The sequence below is a fragment of the Chiroxiphia lanceolata genome, chromosome 14 (genome assembly GCF_009829145.1).
Source record: "Chiroxiphia lanceolata isolate bChiLan1 chromosome 14, bChiLan1.pri, whole genome shotgun sequence".
NCBI lineage: Eukaryota > Metazoa > Chordata > Aves > Passeriformes > Pipridae > Chiroxiphia > Chiroxiphia lanceolata.
The window spans coordinates 10,687,447-10,706,623 of NC_045650.1; the positions used below are offsets into that span (position 1 = coordinate 10,687,447).

Here is a 19,177-nt window from a genome sequence, read left to right on the forward strand (position 1 = left end):
TAGATTGTGCAGAGATTTTTTAATAGTTCCACCACAGGTTTTTGCTGTGGCAATGAGCCCACGTGCTGTCCCACCATGCAGCTGCCTTGTTACAGCATAGAGAGAGTGTTAGGGAGTTATGCTCAATGGTGCAGCTGAAGGATGGCTGCAGTGAGGCTGCTTTGCAAGGGTATATTAAAAAAATCTCAAATAGCCTGGCTGTTCCAAGTCTCAATTCAATGAGTTATGCTTTCAGGAGAAGCAGAACAGGACTGTTCATAGGGCTAATTTTAATTTGAGTTTTGAAATGGGCTTGAAGGCGACAGACAGAATAGGATTTTCTGATCCTCTACTTTTCCAAGCAAGGTTGAAGCAATTCTTTTTGCCTGTAACTTCTGGAGGAGGTATGATGCGTGCTCAAAGCAGTCAGTTGGGTCTGTTCTGGTCTGAGCCTCTTGTGGTAATTGATCTCAGTGCCCAGCACCTTGGACCCACCTTTCTGAGAAGTCATTTGAACTACACTGGCTTCAGTTCCATTAATATGATCCAGAGCCTCCAGTGAAACTCTGGTATCACAGCTCTGAAAATCAGTACTCATTCTCTGAGCTGGTCCTGGTCGCTTCTGTGTCTTACAAAACACCTCCCAAGGCACATATATGAAAGCTGAGGACTTTGAACACCTTTGGCCTTATCACCACTTGGAGAGGCTGCTGTGCTGTGTTAATTGTGAGTGCTGGTTCTTTCATTGCTGTGCTGTGCTGAGCTGCTGGTACCTCACACTGTTGCTAAGCGTGAGCAGAGTGTTTTGTGGAGAGCCAGCCCATGAGCAAACTGTCATTAGGCAACAGCTGCCAACCTTTATTTCAGAGCAACCTTTCCTTTACAGAGAAGTGCCCTGGTTTTGCCCACCTCTCCCTGTCTGGTTTGCAACCTGTGTTGTGCTGCACTACAACCACAGTGTCCAGATTGTACTTCTGTCCTTCTCTGCCCAAATGGACTTGCCCAGTTCTTGACATCCCTCTGCACTCACAGTGCTCAACAGCAGCACCTGTAGCCTGATCAGAGGGGATGTTCTCTCTGCTCCTAGGTTTATAATATTAATTTCAAATAATCACTGTCTTCTGACAATGATTTCTGACAGCAGTGCTTACAAAGGGGGAAGATCATAGGAATAGTGTTTGCTGTTTGATTCTGCATTTACTTTTGAACAGAATTCATCAGATGCAAATGGTTTAGCTTGAAATCCCATGCCCACGAGGGATATCAACCCTGTAATATCTAGAGAGAGATCTGTCATGGGTTTCTGTAGCATCCACTGCCAAAATTCCTGAGACTGATTCAGTGAAGTGCTAAATCAGTGTTTAAGCTGGCTTAACGCTTTGCATCCTTAGCTTTCCATGTATTTTTATGGTTTGTTGAACTGAAGGTTTAGTTAGATCTTATAAAACTTAAAGCTCAACAACCTTGGAGCATCTCTACAGCTAATTAGTCATCCAAAGGATGCCAGAGGTTACTTTTCAGAAGGGTTAGGTTATGGTTCAGAGCACAATGCTTCCTCCCAGTTCTGTGCACTTGAGTGGGTTTATTGAACACGTGCTAGTGTCCATAATGATGGGAGCAGGAAATTACTTGTAATCTCCCATGTGGGATGAAAAATGCTGTGTTTATTTGTAGGTCTTCCAGATACACAGAACAGTAGAAATACTTGCAGTGCTGCTTGCCCCAGCTTCCTTTGTGATTCTCCTAACACAGATACCCAGCAACTGTGAAATGCACCCTGGTCCTTACAGACCTGACAGCATATGGTGCTACCCCAATTGCTGCCAAAATGTGCTCTTGAGTTATAGTCCAGTGTCTTTTGGCTGACAAGCATGAAGGAAGATGTTCTGAGATACTGGAGAGCTTCTTTTTCTTCGTAAAAATCAGGAGTCCAAACAAAGGAACACTTCTCCTGAAGTTATTGCTTTTTGGTGTGGGAATTGAACACTAAGCCAAAAACAGTTCTTGAAAATAGATTTGTATAAGAAAAACAAACCCAAAGTCACAAAAAACCAAGCAGTTTATTGGATTGCAGCATCCGTTGGCTTGCATTCGAGTGCTAGGAATTTCCACATGTCTGTTCCAAAGTCTTACAGACAATTCCTTTGTAATTCTAGCTGAGGCCTATATTAAAAAGGCTCTGGAAATACCTGCTCTGAGGTGGAACGAATCTTCAAGCCATGTGCTGATCTGAATTTACTGTGTAGCATTACTTTGTAAAGATAAATGAGACTGGAGCCAGCTGAGAGACGAGCTGGAAGCCCTGGGGGTTTGTTTTAGTTGGGTAAACTTGTAATAACAACAAGGACATTAAAATTAAAGAAGATGATGGAAATCTCTCTTTATAAAAGCAAATCATAGTGAAATAGGTGAATCTGCAACACTATAGAGTCAGCAGTGTTTCTTGTTACAGTATTTTCTCATTAGCAGGGAGGACAGATACGGAAACCAAGGCCATGGTTTGTGATCTACAGCAGAGTGAATACTTGCCTCAGCAAGACTTTGTACTTTTGCAGGTATTCAAGAGGAGGTATTTTTACTTGTCACAACTCACAGATGGCTCCTATATTCTGAATTCCTATAAAGATGAGAAAATTTCAAAGGAATCCAAAGGCTGCATTTTCTTGGACGCTTGCAATGACGTTGTTCAGGTAGGTGTGCTTTCTGTGTGGCTGCACATGCATTGCTGGCTCTGAGATACATGTGCTCTCTCGAGGTCTGAAGGCATGGATTTGCAAACTAATCCAGAGCTGGTGAGCTAAACTGATCAACAGGCAGACAAGGCATTTCACAAAGGTGCCATACTTTTGACAAGGAAGAGCTGCTGAAGAGTAAAATGCAAGCATTTCATCATTACCTGATCTGTTGCCTCCCTATTTTGTCCATCTCTTTTACCTGTTATTGTAGGTCAGGTGCCTTTCAAGACCTTGAAGGTTGAAGCCAGTTAGTAATTGGTGTGACTTTGTCTTGGGCACCTTCCTCCTCTGTTTGCTGCTTGCACCAGCTTCTTGTTTCTTAAGTCACATCCTGATAAGTCCATGCAAACATGCAGTTCTGTGGGACTTAGAACCTGCTCAAGGCTTGTAAGGTTTTAGGAGCAGGGATTTGTACAAATCTAAAACCTGGGTTTGCTTAGTTGTGTGAGGGTGAGAGGCAGCAATGGGTTCCTGCTGTACCTTCTGCCCTTGCTGTCTCTGCAGAAGCTTCAAGCACTGAGTGTGGTGGAGCTGGTGCAGGGCAGCTTAAATTACCCCAGTGGTTTGCTTTAGCATGGATGAGTCAGAGCTGTGAGTTCCCATTTATCTTTCTGAACACAGTAAAAGCAGTAATGCACACGCCTCAGTGATGTACGGGATGTAATTCCCAAGTTGCATCAGATTTGCTTTGGCTTCTGGTTGGAAAATGCTGTTTAAAGGCCAGCACAGCTCCGAAATGTTGCATTGAACCGCTTGCTTTTAAGATAGATGCCTCTAAGTGTCCTGGAGCACAGCATTACTTATTGTGTCAGACAAATGCAGTTAGTGGCTTCTCTGGCTAAATGCTAAAGGTCTGAGGACATCAGAAGGAGCTTGCTCCTGCTCCTGGTGCAGTGTCTGTGATTCAATCTGGCTTTCTTTCACTCTCAGAGTAGCTGACAGCCATGGACCTGTGCACTGCTTGGTCACAGCTGGGAAGCCCTTGGTGATTGCTGCAGGATTGCTGTGTCAGGGAGGGTGCTGCATTGTATTTTGTGGTATTTCATCTCAGGATGCTTTCCCAAAGAGGAGCTGTGGGGCAAGTACTGTGCTGAGTTGTTGAGGAAAAAGTAATAAAAGTCTCTCTGTTTGCTCAGTGTCCCAAGATGCGCCGTTATGCATTTGAACTGAAGACAATAGACAAGTACAGCCACTACCTTGCAGCTGAAACTGAGCAGGAGATGGAAGAGTGGCTGGTGACCCTGAGAAAGATCATTCAGAGCAATACTGAGAGTTTGGTGCAAGAGAAGAAAGATACTGTGGAATCTGTGCAAGGTCAGTTTGTAAATAAACGCCTACCTTCTCCCTTCTCCAGCAGGATGCAAGCAGTGTGCCTGGAGAAGTGTGTGCTGTATAAATAGCAAGAACTGTGGCTGACACATAATATCATGCAAAGGGGCTTATTACAACACAGACAATAGTCTGAGGAATAAAAGTGGAGGGAAATGTGACCCTTCTTCTGGAAGGGAAATCCATGGCAAAGTTTCAAGGCTCCTGGAAAATTGGCTCTGTGCTGAAGTTTTGCTTTGGAAAGACCAAGCAGACTGTAATAGTACACTTTGATACTAGTAATGTATGGAAAAATCTTACTCCCAAGGAATGGAAAAATCTCTGTAAACTGTTTTTGTGCTATTGTTAGCAAATACTGCAGGATGCTTTCTGGCAGAGCGGTGCTGCTGCAGTTGTTTTGAACATCTGTTTCTCGTGTCCTTGCAGATGATGAATCAAGCACGCAGGGTAAATCAGAGAACATCCTGGAGAGCCTGGAGAGAAGCATGCATCCAGAGCTGATGAAGGTACCGTGTTTGCAGAGACCACTCTCCCCACCCATAACTAATTCTGTCCACCTTGTCTTTGAAAGGGGTTTTCTACTTTCTGTATCTTCAGCTCTCGGGGAGCTGGGCAGGCACCAAGTCCTGGTGGGGTCTGTTATCCCACCTGGATGAAGCTCCATGGTTTGAGGCCTCATGTTCATCACCTCCAAGTGTGGTGGGTTGTGGTTCTTCCCCTGAGGAAGAACCAGATTTAGGGCAAATGAAGACTGCTGTGATCAGCACTGCTCATTTGGGCTCATGGGGGGTGACCATCCTGGCTGTGGGAACAGAGGGGGAGTTAGGCAGCAGCTACCTCCTGTTTATGATCCAGAGTGTGGTTTGGTTGCCTGCTCCTGCCTGCCTTCTCATTTGGCACAGCCACGTCACTGTGCTGTCATTGCACCGTGTTGGTGGCTGCAGCCGAGGTGCTTTACATCATCTCACATATCACAAAGGGAACCTGAAAAATAATTATTTTGTTTTGATTCCTTTCTTTCCCAATAACGAATGTTTGCCTCTGTGTGGCCAGGCAGTAATGTCAATGCCTTCCTTTGTCCTAGTATGGAAGAGAAACAGATCAGCTGAACAAACTCAGCAGAAATGATGGAAGACAAAACATCTTTTCTTTTGACCCAGAAGTCCAGGTAAACATCCCCACATTTGCCAGTGTGAGGTTTTGTTCTCTGTGTTGTGCCTCCCTTGTTCACTTGCATGGCCACAGTATTTGCCTGCAGGGGAGGATGTTTTTAGTGGACTGGAGAACAGAAGTGCAGCCCATACCCTGCCAGTGAGAGCGGAATGAGATGTCAGTGCTCAGGTGACAGCTCAAATACAGGGAAGACTCACAGCAGCCCCACACAGGGCCTCCCTCCAGCTTTGCTGGCTTTTGTGTGATGCATCTTGATGTTGCTGGACCTCAAACCCACCATCTGTGCCTCTGGGAGGTTCTCATGGTTGCAGAAGAAGCAGTAGAAGTGTTCTGCAAGGATACCTGCAGTGCTGCATGGGGCTCAGCACATCTGGAGTAGGGAGCAGTGGTGGTAAAGGCCATGATAGGGGTTTACAGGGAGAGCCTCAGTCTTCAGGCAGTTTTCAAATGTAGGAACATACAAACAGAAAAAACACCCTGTGCTGGTCTGATTCACTGGAGGAGAGGGTCACTGTCTATTGGCCTGTTTTCTTCTTGGCTTCGAACTTTGCTGAGTTCTCTGCCAAGGTCCAGGTGTGGGATTTCAGTGAAATGAGCTGCAATTGTAAACACAGTTTTAGAGAATTGTTCCAGGTTATTTCACAGTTTCTCGTTCCCCTTCTGGCATGCTTTGGCTTGTTCACACCTGTGAAATGGAACATTCTGGTTTAACAAGGAAATGTAATTAGTCTTTAAAAGGTTTAGTTGTGCAAAATGAGTTTTTCTCTTGGCACTTCTTTAAAGTCTTTAACAGAAACAAGATAAGCATCCAGGGGGCTTTTTGCTTTTTTTTTTAAGAGAAGCTTTGAGAAGTTTCTCATGTTTTAGTCAGATAATAAAAATGGAAATATTATTTAGGGCAGAGCATCTAAGATAACTTTTTTTACCTAAACAAATGGTTAGGCTGAATTCACTGCCCTCTTTTTATACAAAGAGCTCTTCATTCTGATGTGGGTCAGTCGGATCTGCTATCACACCAGGCATGCAAAATCATTGCCCTAGTCAATGCTGGTGTGTATGTGCACACTTGTATGCCTGGTGCTGAGGAAACTGGGAGCAGGAACTTACACCTGCAACATACTTTCCTCGTGGAATGGAAATAAGGTAAACAATGGAAAGAGTTCCTCAAGACTGGGTTAACAATTGGAGCCTGTTTTTCTGAAATCAGTTGACTGAATTGAGATATCAGCACCTTGTGTTTGGCATGCAGGTTTCTGCAGGGTTTGAGGGGGAAAAGCAAACAGGACTGTGCCAGACTGTCACTGAGAGACCTGCTGGTATTTAGGGGTGTTTGGGGTCTCTGTGTCCCCAGTGCCAGCACAGTGGGTATGGCAAAGGTTTGTTTCAGGCACAGAGACCATCTCCTAAACTAACCATATCTTCATGGTGGAAAACACTTTTTTTTATTGCCTTATGTTCCGCTTTCTTCCCCAAGCTCTAAATGGTGTTTGGGAAGATCCCCAGAGTTACAGCAAAGCAGGAAGGAACTGAAATCATACTGAGGTTTAGTTTGCTGTGCTCTACAAAACAAGTTGCTAAAAATTGATACGTCCCCATGAATTCATGTCTTGTACTTGTGTAACATCACCAAATTGCACTCATTTGTGAATGTGTCCTGTACCTTTTGTACCATTTTGAGATAGTATTGGCCGTAATGTCATCCCTTAAGATTATTCAGGAGTTTATTTTCTTTTTTAATGAGACCAGATTTGTTTGTTTGCTGTCTAGAGACTAGACTTCTCAGGGATTGAGCCAGACGTGAAGCCATTTGAGGAAAAGTGCAGCCGGCGCTTTGTGGTGTGCTGCCAGGACTTCTCCCTCAACCTCCTTGCTCAGCTCAGTGACAGGGCAGAAGGAGGACCCAGCAACGTAAGGGGAGCTCCAGCGTGTCCTGCTTTGTCTTCTTTCTCCTCACCAGCAAGAAAAACCCTTGGCAAATTAATCTGGGTGGATACATCCCATTTTGCCATGAGCTCTGATGGGATCTGGCAGGTGGTGACTGCTGGCCCAGAGTCATTACAGGACTTGTCTGCCTTGGTATTTTGGTATTCCAAAAATGTGTTTGGGGACAGGGTCTGTCCTGACATGCCTCAGCTTGCAGTAACTAGGACTGCTGGGAAACCAGCAGTTCAGAGGCAGAAGGAATGGGGAGCCTGTGTCTGCCAAATTCTGGGTCCCCGTGAAAGTCCTGTTGGTAAATGATTAAGCTCCATCTCCAAACCACTCATGGCTGGTTTTTATTTCATTTCCCCTAATGGCAAGGGATTTCCTTGTTCTGGAACCTTCTTCTGACTCCCAACCTAACCATATTCACAGCCGCTTTATTATATGCATTTGTTATCGTGCCAAAGTTGTGCCTTAGCCTAAAAATCTCTTTATTGTATTTTCTGAGCCTCTGATGTCTGTAGACAGTTGTTACATCTTACCTCAGCCTTTGTTCTGCTGGGCTGAGCAGACCAGTCTCCTCAAGTCTTTCCTCCCAAAATAATCCCTGTTGTCCTGTCCTGCTCTTGCTCTGGATCACCCCTTTCTGCGGGTGCCGGAGCAGCAGGTAGCATCACAGGGGAGGCAGCAGCCCTGGCACTGCCCCATCTCTAATGATGCTGCCCTGCCTGATGCCTGGTAGAACCACAAAGGCTTTTCTGTGATGGTTTCATATTGGCAGCTCCCAGCTCCAATACAGGACAGCAGGCTCCATACACGACACCAGGCTCGTTCTCCTCAGTAACTCCCAGCAGATGGACGCATCGCTAATAGCAAAGATTCTTATTATTCATCCTTAATCAGGTCCAGAGTGAGACCTAATCAGCACATTTGCAGCATTGATGTAATGCCTTGAGTCATGTTGGAATATCTCAGGCACTCTACAGTCTTATCTTCAGGCCTTAGTTTTTATCTTTACATGGATGCACGCCTACTGCAATCTTTGAATTAAAAATACATGAATTATTGCCACTTGCCTTGTGTTGTCAAGGTCAGTAGCTACAAAAGAGGTTGGCAGATTTTGCACATGCAGTTCCTCAGCAGTGTTAGCCTTGTATTTGAGCTGCCCTGGCTGGGAGAACTAACTTTCCTTCTGGGAGAGCATCTGAGGAATGTTTTGAGTGTCGCAGTTGGGCCATCCAGAGCTGATGGACTTTGGAAAATCAGTAGTGGTCTTCAGCATGTGATCATAAACACTCTTAAGCTGATCTGTTTCTCATTGCAAAGGATAAACAGCTCTGATGAACTGAGTTCATCTTTTCTTTCTGACTTTGTAGTTTGCCACTTATGTAAAAAAATATGGATTTAATTCTTTAATAAAAAGAATGGCTTTAAAGTAGCTTTTTTCTAATTGACCAGAACAAAATGCAAGAAGGTGCAGGGAAAAAAGGGATTTGTATATTTATAAAGCAAAAACCATGGATTATCTGTAAGAATTCTGTAGAATGCTGGCGTACAAAGCTAAAGGCACAAACACACGCAGAAGGTTCCCAGTTTCCTTAGCAGGGAAGGCAATGCTGAAACCCTTGAGCCTGTGCCGTGCATTTTTTTTTTTTTTTTGACACGTGCATTCCATCAAATTTCCAGGTTGAGCCCTTTTTCCTAAGCTTGGCGTTATTCGACCTGAAAAATAATTGCAAGATTTCAGCTGACTTCCACGTGGACCTGAACCCCCCGTCTGTCCGTGAGATGCTGCTGGAGAGCTCCGTGTCCGGAGCGGAGGGAGCCAAGGGACGCTCGCCAGGCGAGAGCCTCGTGCACGGGGTCCCCGAGTCCTGCCTGCGCTACATAAAACGGGTGAATATCTGACCTCCTCCTCGTTCTGTGCCCCTGTTGAGGCTGTGGCTGTTCAGCAACCTGGCAATGTGGTGTTACCCACTGCGTGGGGAACCACAAGTCAGCTTTTCTCTTGAGCTGTGGGATTTTGGTCAGGGTTGAATTTGCCGCTTCGGGCTCGCTGGCAGTGGCAGGCAGAGCACCAGGTAGAGTTTTTCAACACTTGACCATGCTCAAGCCTGGTCATGATAGCCCCTTTGGCCTATCCACAGCAGCAACCAGGGCAGGGTGAGTGTGGGTTGTGGGAAGGGACAGTTTGATGACTGGGGGCAAACCCTGCAGTGCATGTCAGGTGTCCTGCTGTCTGACAGCTGCTGCCTGTCTGTTGCAGGGGGTTTTCTCCGTGACTGACCCACATGCAGAGATCTTCCTGGTGGCCCGTGTGGAGAAGGTGCTGCAGGGCAGCATTGCACACTGTGTGGAGCCCTACATGAAGAATTCGGACCCTGGAAAGGTATTGGGTGGGGCCATGAGAGTATCTCCTTAGTGGTGCTCTCTTCTGCTGCAGGGAGTAGTGTGGTCTGAAACACGGGTTGCTCCTGCTTCTATTTTTCTTTCTGGCAAATACAACCTTTGTTTGTTCTGTTTGCACTGTTCCCAGGCTGGCTTCAGTTCAGCTGGGCTGTCCTGGGAGATTCGATTCCTTCCCTTGGAAAGGGGCAGAGGATTTTTTAAAAGAACCAAGCACTTGAGGCATGGGGACCTTTCCCCATTGCACTTCGCCAAGGCAAAGCCTGGACTGGCAGCAAAAAGCGGCACACTTCATCCCCAGAATGAAGTGTCTACATAGAATCCTTGAGGTTGGAAAAGATCATTGAGTCCAACCATTAAACCAGCACTGCCCAGCCCAACACTAAACCATGTCCCTAAACACCACTTCGACATGTCTTTTAAATACCTCCAGGGATGGTGACTCCACCACTTCTCTGGGCAGCCTGTTATAGTGCTTGATAATGCTTTCAGTGAAGAAATTTTTCCTAATATGCAAGGGAGAGACCCTGCTGCAGCCAGTATCAGTTTCTGCATGTCAAGTGGAGCTCATGCTGCCTTGTTGCAGCCACTCAAAATTAGTTCCTGAACAGTCAATTATAGAACACCCAGTGATGATGGCATTCCCTTGGCACACTTTCTAAGTCTGTATGGGATGAGCCACTTGCAGTTAATTTTGGAAAATAAACTAATATAATACGTTTAATATGACTGTGCCCTTAATGTTTGCTATTGCTTTTCAAAGTAATAACTGTGGATGGAGTGAAGTGGCAAACAGGGCTGTCTGTCGGCTGCTGCAGCAACTGTCGTGCTGTGTGCCTGAGGAGCTGTGCCCCATGGAGAGATGCTTTTTCCTGGAGAGTGCAGCACTCTTCACTCCTTTCCCAGGGCAGCAGGGAAGTCCTGGCACACACTAACCCGCCTCGTGTTTTGCAGACTGCCCAGAAAGTCCATAAGGTGGCCAAGCAGGTGTGCAGCCGTCTGGGGCAGTACCGGATGCCCTTCGGTTGGGCTGCCAGGTGAGTCTGCTCAGACTGGGCTTTGCCCATGGCAGGAGCTGCTGCTGCTGTGAGTTATCCAAGGCACGAGTCGGCCGAGTGGGCAAAGGGCCAAGTGACTGAAGTCAGTGAAGCTGCAGCCGGGGGCAGAGTTTGGCTCTGACTCCCAAAAACAGAATTGGGATTGGCCTGAAATGCTCTTTCTAGAATTAGAAACAAAATATTAAAAAGTAAACAGTGCTGGGAAGGCAGTAACCTTCCTAATGACCTGTAGCTACTGCTGTCAGGGAAGAACATTCCTGGGAACAAATTACACCGTACCATGCTACCACGGGAATCAGTGCAGAAACTCCCTCCTGCCACCATCCATTGCCAGGGACAGGATGAGAGTAGAGGATCTCCCAGCCTAGAGGTGGCAGTCAGCTGGGGCTTGTTTTCCATCTTAAACTCTGTTTTAATTAATGTTCTTGAGAATGGCTAGAGGTAGGAATCGCATTCCCTTGCTGTTCTTTACTGGGACTGATAAAGGATGTCACTGCTAACTCTCAAATCTCAATGAGAGGAAGGCCTGAAGGCAAGATCATCCACTGCCTCCTAGTGCTAAATTGCATTTTGGTGCTGACAAAAGGGATGGTAATGACATGGGAACACAGAAAACTGTCACAGTGGGATGGAATTCGATGGTATATTGCTTGCAGTGTGTACTCTTGAGCTGGATTTTCCTGTGACACTGGCTGCTCACCTTCGAGATTGTATTTCTGGGATACATCTGAATCCTGGGAGCCAGCACTCAGCCCTCTTTCAAGTGGTACCTCAGCTTAATGGTAGGCTCTGTATGGGCATTGACTTTGGCTTCAGATTTATTCCTGCTGGGTAAAGAGCTGCCTTTGGACAGCAAGGAGCTGAGTGGCTTGGTGCAAGGAACTGTGTTGCTCTGCATCTCTGGAATGTGTGGGGTCTAAGCAACATGTGAGGATGGGAGAGCAGTCAGGTCTGGTGGTGTGCAGGGCAGTGAACCTCTCACCCTATAAACTGCCTTTCAGACATGTCAAAGACCTCAGTGTCTGTGTATTTATCAACATTTAGGAAACTTACCTCCTTTTTTTTTTTTCTTTTTCTGCAGACCAGTTTTCAAAGACTCCCAGGGCACTCTTGATGCTGAAGGAAAATTCTCACCCCTCTACAAGCAAGACAGCAGCAAACTCTCAAATGAAGATATGCTGAAGCTTTTAGCAGAGTATAAGAAGTAAGTGTGAGAGACTGGTGTAGGGGCTGGGCAGGCATTTTAACATACATTTTGAAACAGTTAAGTGTAAGCACGAGATGACAATTTCTAAAACACTCAGAAGGCAGCAAGAAGTGCTGCTGATGTGTTCAGCACCTGAGCTTTCAAGGTTCACACTCTTGTTCCTTTCTCTGTAATGCAGACCAGAGAAGACAAAACTGCAAGTGATTCCAGCCCAGTTAAATATCATCATCAAAGACGTCCCGCTAGACTTCACAAGTAAGGATCTTGGATCTTAAAATAAATGCTGGTGGCTCGAGCCTCAGGAGTTGATGCTTCTATGTGGAATTTTTCTGTTTCATTAACAAGAGTATCTTGGGGGTGCAATGAGAAAAGAGTAATTCAGCACAACCACTGCCTTATAAGTCTTTCTGATGGATTCTCTGGAGGGATGTGAGCCAAGTGCAGAGGTTTACCTGAGGGGTTCATCTGCTTTGCAGTTTGGCCATCACATCCTAAATCTAAAGGAAGCCACCTGCCTGCTTTTGCTGGTGTTATTACATCAATCTCATATGACGTTTTTGATCCATGACACTGGAGGGCTTCACAAATGTGGTCAGTGTGATTCTTTACTTTGCATTTAAAGGAACTGAGGCAAAGAAAGGACTTGTGATGTGTTCAGTGTCACTCCATGGACTTCTGGCAGCTCTTGTAGGCTAATCTCCTGTCCAAAAGGCTTTTCCAGTGGACTTAATTTTTTCTGTTCTTGTTTTCTTCCAGATTGTGTCACAGCTTCTTACATTCCTATAAAGCCTTTTGAGAAGAACTGTGAGGACGTTGCGGTGGAAGTAGAGGAGCTTGTCCCAGAAGTTGCAAAATACTGTTACCCCTTCACTGTCTACAAAAACCACCTCTATGTCTACCCCTTGCATTTGAAGTATGAGAACCAGAAGGTGTTTGCGAAGGTGAGTGGCCTGGAGCGAGGGCTGGGGTGATGCTGCTGGCCTGTAGCAAATGGCTCATCCTCCTGTTCTCCCCCATTTCAGGCAAGGAATATTGCTGTCTGTGTTGAGTTCAGGGATTCAGATGAAGCTGATGCCAGGCCGCTAAAGGTGGGTACCTGTTAATGGGGCTGCCATTTGCTCACTGCTGTGCCAACCAGTCTGAGCAGGCAATAGGAAAACACCAAGTTTCCATTGCTGTTTTAATTTGACTGGCTAATTTAGGATGGTAACAACCCTGAATTCAGCTCTTCATTTGTGTTTCCAGTGTATATATGGCAAACCTGGAGGCCCTCTCCTGACCACAAACGCATATGCTGCTGTGCTGCATCACAACCAGAGTCCAGAGTTCTATGATGAGGTAAAAACAAAATGTGGGAAATAGCAGATTTTCCTGGATGCTACAATGCCAAGGGGCTTTTCAGGGATACCTCTCTTTGTAGGGCTGGGTGAAATATGGGTAAAGGTAATCACCAGCCCTTTGCCTCAGCAGAAGGGCTCAGCAAAGCCAGAGCCTTTATCAGTTTTTAATGTCAGTTTGTTTTCTGCTGTCTGTACTGTCACGCTTTGTGCCTCCAATCACACACCCCCATTAATAAGTAATGTTGCAAATGTGATGAAAATGTTAGCCAGGAGTTACTTAAAATGGGTAAGAATGTGTCTTGTGTAACTGCATACAACATAGCGTTTGTGAAATAAAATAGAACTAAAATATTACTCCACAAAAATACAGCCTGATCTATCATGATATCATTTTAGATTAAAATTGAGCTTCCAATTCACCTCCATCAAAAGCATCATTTGCTTTTCACCTTCTATCATGTCAGCTGTGAAATTAATACAAAGGCAACATCGAAAAAACAGGACACCGTTGAAACTCAAGGTATGTTCAATGCTTAAATTATTTTTGTTGGAGTGGAAAAGGCCAAGATAAAATCAATGTAGGGTTATGAAAAAGTATTTGATTAAAATACTAGCCTATCTGAATTTTCTTTTCTAAAAGCAACCTAATGCAAAATTGTAGGTCTAAACTGGAATAAACTCAATGTTTTTGGTGTATACTAAAGCTCAGATTTTTGCTGCAATCTGACAGCTCTTTCTGCATGTTCCTGACTTGCACAAATGGGCTGTTCTCAGGCAAGACACCAACAAAAGCCTGACGCTCGGTCAGGGCCTCAGGGGCTGATCCTGCCCACACTAGACATGTGCACACCCAAGTCCCACTGGTCGGGATGCCTCTCCATTCATCCAGTCCTCAGAGGACCCTCATCATGGTGCACAGCCATGGCTCACGCACTGTTTCTGCCCCTCAAACCCACTCCTGGTCTTGGTTGTGCTGTGTCTGAATTTCATTCACCAAGTCACCGGGTAAAAGGTGCTTTAACAACAGTGACGTGGTTGATCCCAGCCTCGCTGAAGCCGCTTGCACAACTGCAAGTTCAGACTTCCCAGGGTGAGAGAGAGCTCTGTTTGAGCTGAACATGTGTCACTGTGGGTCTGCTAACTCTGCCCCACTGGTTGCCTCCACAGTGGGATACTCCTGGGTCCCGTTGCTGAAGGATGGGCGGATCGTCACCCTGGAGCGGCAGTTGCCGGTTTCATCCAACCTTCCACCCGGCTACCTGGGTCTTGGAGACACAGAGTCACGAAAGGTAGGAAAGCAATTTAAAATGGGCCTAAATGTGAAAGGAAGAGGAAAGTTGAGTTTTTGGTGCCACTGTAAGTTCTAGGCTCCTGTTGGTGCTCTGCTCAGCTGGAAAGGTCTGTACTGCAGGGCAACCCCAAAGCTTGAAGTTCTTAGGGATGGGAAACAGGACACCTTTAACTCCACTTTCCCTGGTTATACAGGTTGTAGAGAATATTTCGGTGGCAGGCTGGACTAGGCTGTTGCAGGTGGCAAGTGCAGGAAAGTGAGCACGTGGGCTCTGTGTGTCTGCACAGAGCCACCTTCTCACCAGTCTGAAACCAAGCACTTGAATGTTGTCTGTTCACAGCAGCCCAGTGTGGATGCAAAGTGGGTGGATGGAGCAAAGCCACTGTTTAAAATCAGAATCCATTTGGACTCAACAATTTACACCCAGGTAAGTCAAGCACCTCACTCTTGAAGACTTGCAACGCAAATGCAGAGGAAGCAATTGCTGTGTCTCTACTGCTGCTAAACTGTAGCTGTTGTGAGAAAGAGGTACCTGGTTTGCAGAGCAGCACTGAGATACTTCTGTAGCAGCAGAGCTGAGATTACTTGCAGGGATCTGCTCCTTGTCTGGATGTGATAAAATGATTGTGTGAGTGAATGAGCCCAGGGGAGAAGCTGATGTTTTCTTAGTTGATTGCAACTGTAACTGGCAGGACAAAGGAAACACCTGAGCAAATGAGCTGCTTCGATGAGACAAAAGAGAGAAGAACTGGTGGATATGAGAGGTAGACACAAGAAAACAAGAGTCCTGATTTTCCTTTGAAACTAGTTCAGGCTGTTTTATCAAGTGCTTGTGCATTCTGCCACCTTATGGTAGTGGTGGACTTCCTCAAGCTTCACATGATGTGCAGCAAAGATCCCCAGCACATGCTCTGGGGCACATTCTGTCAGCACTGCTCATGGGAAAATGCCCTTGGCAGGACTTGTCCTGTGCTGAATGTCATCAGCTGCCTGTACATTCACAGAAATTCACTTTCAGCATCTGAATCCGGTTTAGTGCCTTACTGATTCCGTACAACACTGAAAGCAGCACAGTAGTTCCACTTCCCACCACATTACATTCCCAGATGCTTTTCAGGGTTAAATAACCCAGTAATTAAATTTATCCTTGGAAGAGGAGGGAGAATAATGGGAAGGAGAGCCTGCCTTGTGTGGACGGTAGGATGTCAGTGATGCAGAAGGTCAGGCAGTCTCTAAGAGTCGCGGTTGTGAGGGGAAGGCTTCTGTTTTTCCAGGCCAGTGTTGGATGGGGATTGGGACTCCGGGTAATGCAACACAGGAGAATTTTAACACTGCTGGAAATTTTGTGCTTAATCTTGAGTATGGTCGGGAGCCCGGGGATGGGCAGTGGATGGGTATGTTGGAAAAGACAAGGAGCAGTACTGCAGTCCTAGGAGATGGCAGCTAGGGATCAAGAGAGCCACTGGTGGGGACATGGCCCACTGCTCTAGGTAAAACAGCAGATATTTGAATGTAAGCTGCAGAGTAGTAGTTGACAAATGTTGAGGCTGCTGAATTGAACTCGTTTGTCTCTTCCAGGACATACACTTGCACAAATTCTTCCAGTACTGCCAGCTGGTTCAGGCGGGAGCTAAGGAGGTCCCAGGAGAACTCGTTAAATGCCTAAAGGTGAACAGTGCCTGTTGGTGGGCTTTGTTTGTGTTTTTACAGACCATCAGCAAATACCCACACCCCTGCCCTGTAGGAACAGGCCCTCACTGCAGCACTGGGGCCCTGTGCATTGTGCAGTATCTTTACCCTCACTCACTGACACAATTGTCTGTGTGCTGTTCCCCTCCCTTCCACAGCAGATAAAACAAGCATGACTCTGCCATGCTCATGGCAAAACCTTCCTCCTGGTGGCCTCACATTCCTCCCCTGCTGCCCTAGGACTGATTCCAACCTTTAAACTGTAGCACAATTCCTTGTTTTCTGGAAACCCATTCAAAACAGGATTTTTTTTTAAGGCTGAAAAAGATATGTGGGGTTACCAGCCAGTTAAATTTAACCAGAGGTGACCTGTGACCTAGACCCAGCTTTTTGGCAATTTCTGCAGCATGAGTAAGGACCTTGGAGCAGGTCCACCAAAGGCTTCTGCCAGGAATATTATATATTGGCTATTCACTATCCTTATTTCCTTCCATCACTGCCTGGTTTTGAGAGTGCTGCTGTAGCAACAGCTCCACTTTCAGTGGTGGGGATGTATCACCACAAAGTTACTGAATGTGTGTCAGATAACATACAAATATTTTAAGAAATAGAAATAGTGGCAGGTTTTGAAGCCAAGCACTAAAATCACACTAAATTTGTTGTGAGCATTTCATCAGGTCCCAGCCCTGCCAAGCCCCAGCGCCCTCGCTGCAGCCTAGAGACAGGGAGACATGTGTGTACTAACCACAAGTGAGGGATTCTTAATCACCAACACCTCAATAATTTCAGTTATTTCAATAACTGGATGGAGATTTAAAAACACTTCGTTAGATTTGCAGGTTTGAAAACTGAAAATTAAATGCACTGTCTTTCCTAGATTCGTATCATGAGGTTCAGACACAAGAGTTTTATGAGACGGGTAGAGAGCATATGCACCAGGTTATCTTGATCTTCACCAAGTCCCTTAAATCCCATTTCTGGTAGTAAGCTATGGTTTCTGGTGAAAAGTCTTAGTGCAATTCATTAGGCAGCAGGTTTTCATGCTCCAAAGGCACTTGTGAAAATGGCATTTCAAAAAACTGGCGCAAAGTAATGACAAGACTTGGGAGCTAAACTTCAGCCTTAAATTTTGGGGGTTTTCAGTCAAATCATAGCATGTGACCTCTAATTAAGTCATAGCTATCAGGGCACATCAGAGACAAGGACTAATACCTACCATGAGTGATTCATGCTGCTCCTCAAAGGCGTGCAGCTGGAATCTGTCAGCTGGAAGGAGGCAGCGAGTGCTGCTATGGGTCCAAGTTCCCCCATCCTCCAGTGGGCTGAAGCCCACACCCCGAAGCATTTGCTAATGCCTGTCCTATTGCCACAGAATGTCTGTGGACTGTAAATGTTTAACATCTGCAAAATGTTGAACTAAAAGTGTCTGTGTTTTGAACATTTGTTTTAGTGTTTGCACGCCATGGAGATCCAAGTAATGATTCAGTTTCTACCTGTAATTCTTATGCAACTATTTAGAGTCCTCACAAACGTGACCCAGGAGGATGAAGTAGCTGTCAACTGCACCATGTGAGTGTTGGGCAAAACATCCAGTCTTTGGTTACAAATGCAAAGCCACAAATGACAGTGCAAAGCAGGGTCTGGTTTCCCAGTACAGGGTGCTAAGTGACAGCACTGACTGTCCCCTGCTGCTCTCTTCCCCTGGCACATCTGGGTGTTGTAGGGCTTCGTGGGGCCCTGATCTTGGGAGATGCATGGGGAAAAATGCGGTACTTTAAAGATACTCCTGGTTTGCTTTTCAAAAGGGTTTGCTGGCAGAGATGGCTCTGGAAGCTGAGTTATTGGGGTGTCTATAGGCACCAAAGTATCCAGGCACATCCCAGCTGCAGGCAGCAGATGTGGGGAGCAATACCTGGGTCTCATCCCAGCACACCAGTCCCCTCTGTCAGGATTGCTACAAGTTGCCCAGAGCTGGGTGTGTTGTGCTGCAGCAGCAGGAGCAACTGCTCCAACTGTGCCTGCTCGGATACCCCAGCGCTGTTCTGGCAGCACCAACCTGGGCCCATGGAGCCCCCAGCTGCAGGCAGGCAAGGGACCGAAGGCAGCTCAAGGGGCAAAAGCACCTTCCCTGCTTAGCACTGACCACAACTCCCTGAAACTGAGGGATGCACTGAAACATCCGTCTTCCTCCTGAGGTTATTCCTCAGTGAAGTGCTGCCAGGGCAAAAGGGGATGCTGGATGCCACTCCATGGAGATCCTCCTCTTGTTCTAGTACATACCGTGCATCCATGTACCAGAAGCACCCTGCTAGCATGAAACTGGAGGTTGGAGGCTGAGCCCTGCTCCCCCAGGGATGTGGGACTTGAGCCCTGCTCCCCACGGGATGCAGTGCCTATTGCAGTCACAGCTTTGTGCCATATGTTTCAGGTTGTGAGGACTTCTCCTGTGTGGAATACTGTAATTCCACTCTGTTTAAATCACCAGGGGGCAAGGAGGGGGGATCAGGTGACCAACTCCCACCTTAATTTCCAGAGATTTCTTCAAAGCTTGGCCTGATACTCTCCAGTTTGTCAGTAGCTTTCTGCTTAATGGCAACTGTTTTTTCATCAGACTTTCATAGTGGAATTTAAAACCCAGTTTATCTGATAAATGGCTTGTAAACTGCTCCTTGTGGTTTGGCCTGTGGGGTTTGTGAAAACATGCAACAGTTTATTGTTCCCTCTGGCTGGGACTGAAATGTAAATCCTCAGTGCTGGCTGGGGAAACTGGGCTCTTGCTGCCTTCACTCCTGGGAGTGCTTCCAGAGGGCTTGCATATTCTCCAGGGTCTGCTTGACCCTCCTGAACTACAAGGTGACAACCCAAAATAGTCCAGTGCATGTAACAAGAAGCATATGATGCAAGTTCAACAAAAAAGGAGGCTTCCAGAATTAATAAATTCAGGGGATGCAGGAAGGTATCAGATTATAAAAACGATGAGACTGTTTTATCTCATCTCATCGTGCAAGGAGTCTTGAGTGTTGAAGTGAGCTGGTCTGGGTGATACC

At 46.1% G+C, this 19,177-nt stretch overlaps 1 protein-coding gene across 7 annotated transcripts in view; it reads left to right on the forward strand.

The window, feature by feature from the left end:
- The window catches only part of DOCK11 (dedicator of cytokinesis 11), an 81,135-nt gene that overhangs the window by 23,806 nt on the left and 38,152 nt on the right, over window positions 1–19,177 (forward strand). For 6 of the 7 annotated variants that reach the window (XM_032701995.1, XM_032701996.1, XM_032701989.1 and 3 more), the window contains exons 7-24: window positions 2,535–2,669; window positions 3,851–4,028; window positions 4,470–4,549; window positions 5,128–5,211; window positions 6,984–7,124; window positions 8,826–9,035; window positions 9,406–9,528; window positions 10,500–10,582; window positions 11,685–11,807; window positions 11,989–12,065; window positions 12,567–12,751; window positions 12,833–12,898; window positions 13,056–13,148; window positions 13,547–13,670; window positions 14,318–14,439; window positions 14,782–14,868; window positions 16,020–16,109; window positions 17,581–17,699. In XM_032701995.1, coding sequence (XP_032557886.1) covers window positions 2,535–2,669; window positions 3,851–4,028; window positions 4,470–4,549; window positions 5,128–5,211; window positions 6,984–7,124; window positions 8,826–9,035; window positions 9,406–9,528; window positions 10,500–10,582; window positions 11,685–11,807; window positions 11,989–12,065; window positions 12,567–12,751; window positions 12,833–12,898; window positions 13,056–13,148; window positions 13,547–13,670; window positions 14,318–14,439; window positions 14,782–14,868; window positions 16,020–16,109; window positions 17,581–17,699 — 2,120 coding nt within the window. The remainder of the gene's footprint in view (window positions 1–2,534; window positions 2,670–3,850; window positions 4,029–4,469; window positions 4,550–5,127; window positions 5,212–6,983; window positions 7,125–8,825; window positions 9,036–9,405; window positions 9,529–10,499; window positions 10,583–11,684; window positions 11,808–11,988; window positions 12,066–12,566; window positions 12,752–12,832; window positions 12,899–13,055; window positions 13,149–13,546; window positions 13,671–14,317; window positions 14,440–14,781; window positions 14,869–16,019; window positions 16,110–17,580; window positions 17,700–19,177) is intronic. The other variant, XM_032701991.1, reaches the window with a different exon arrangement.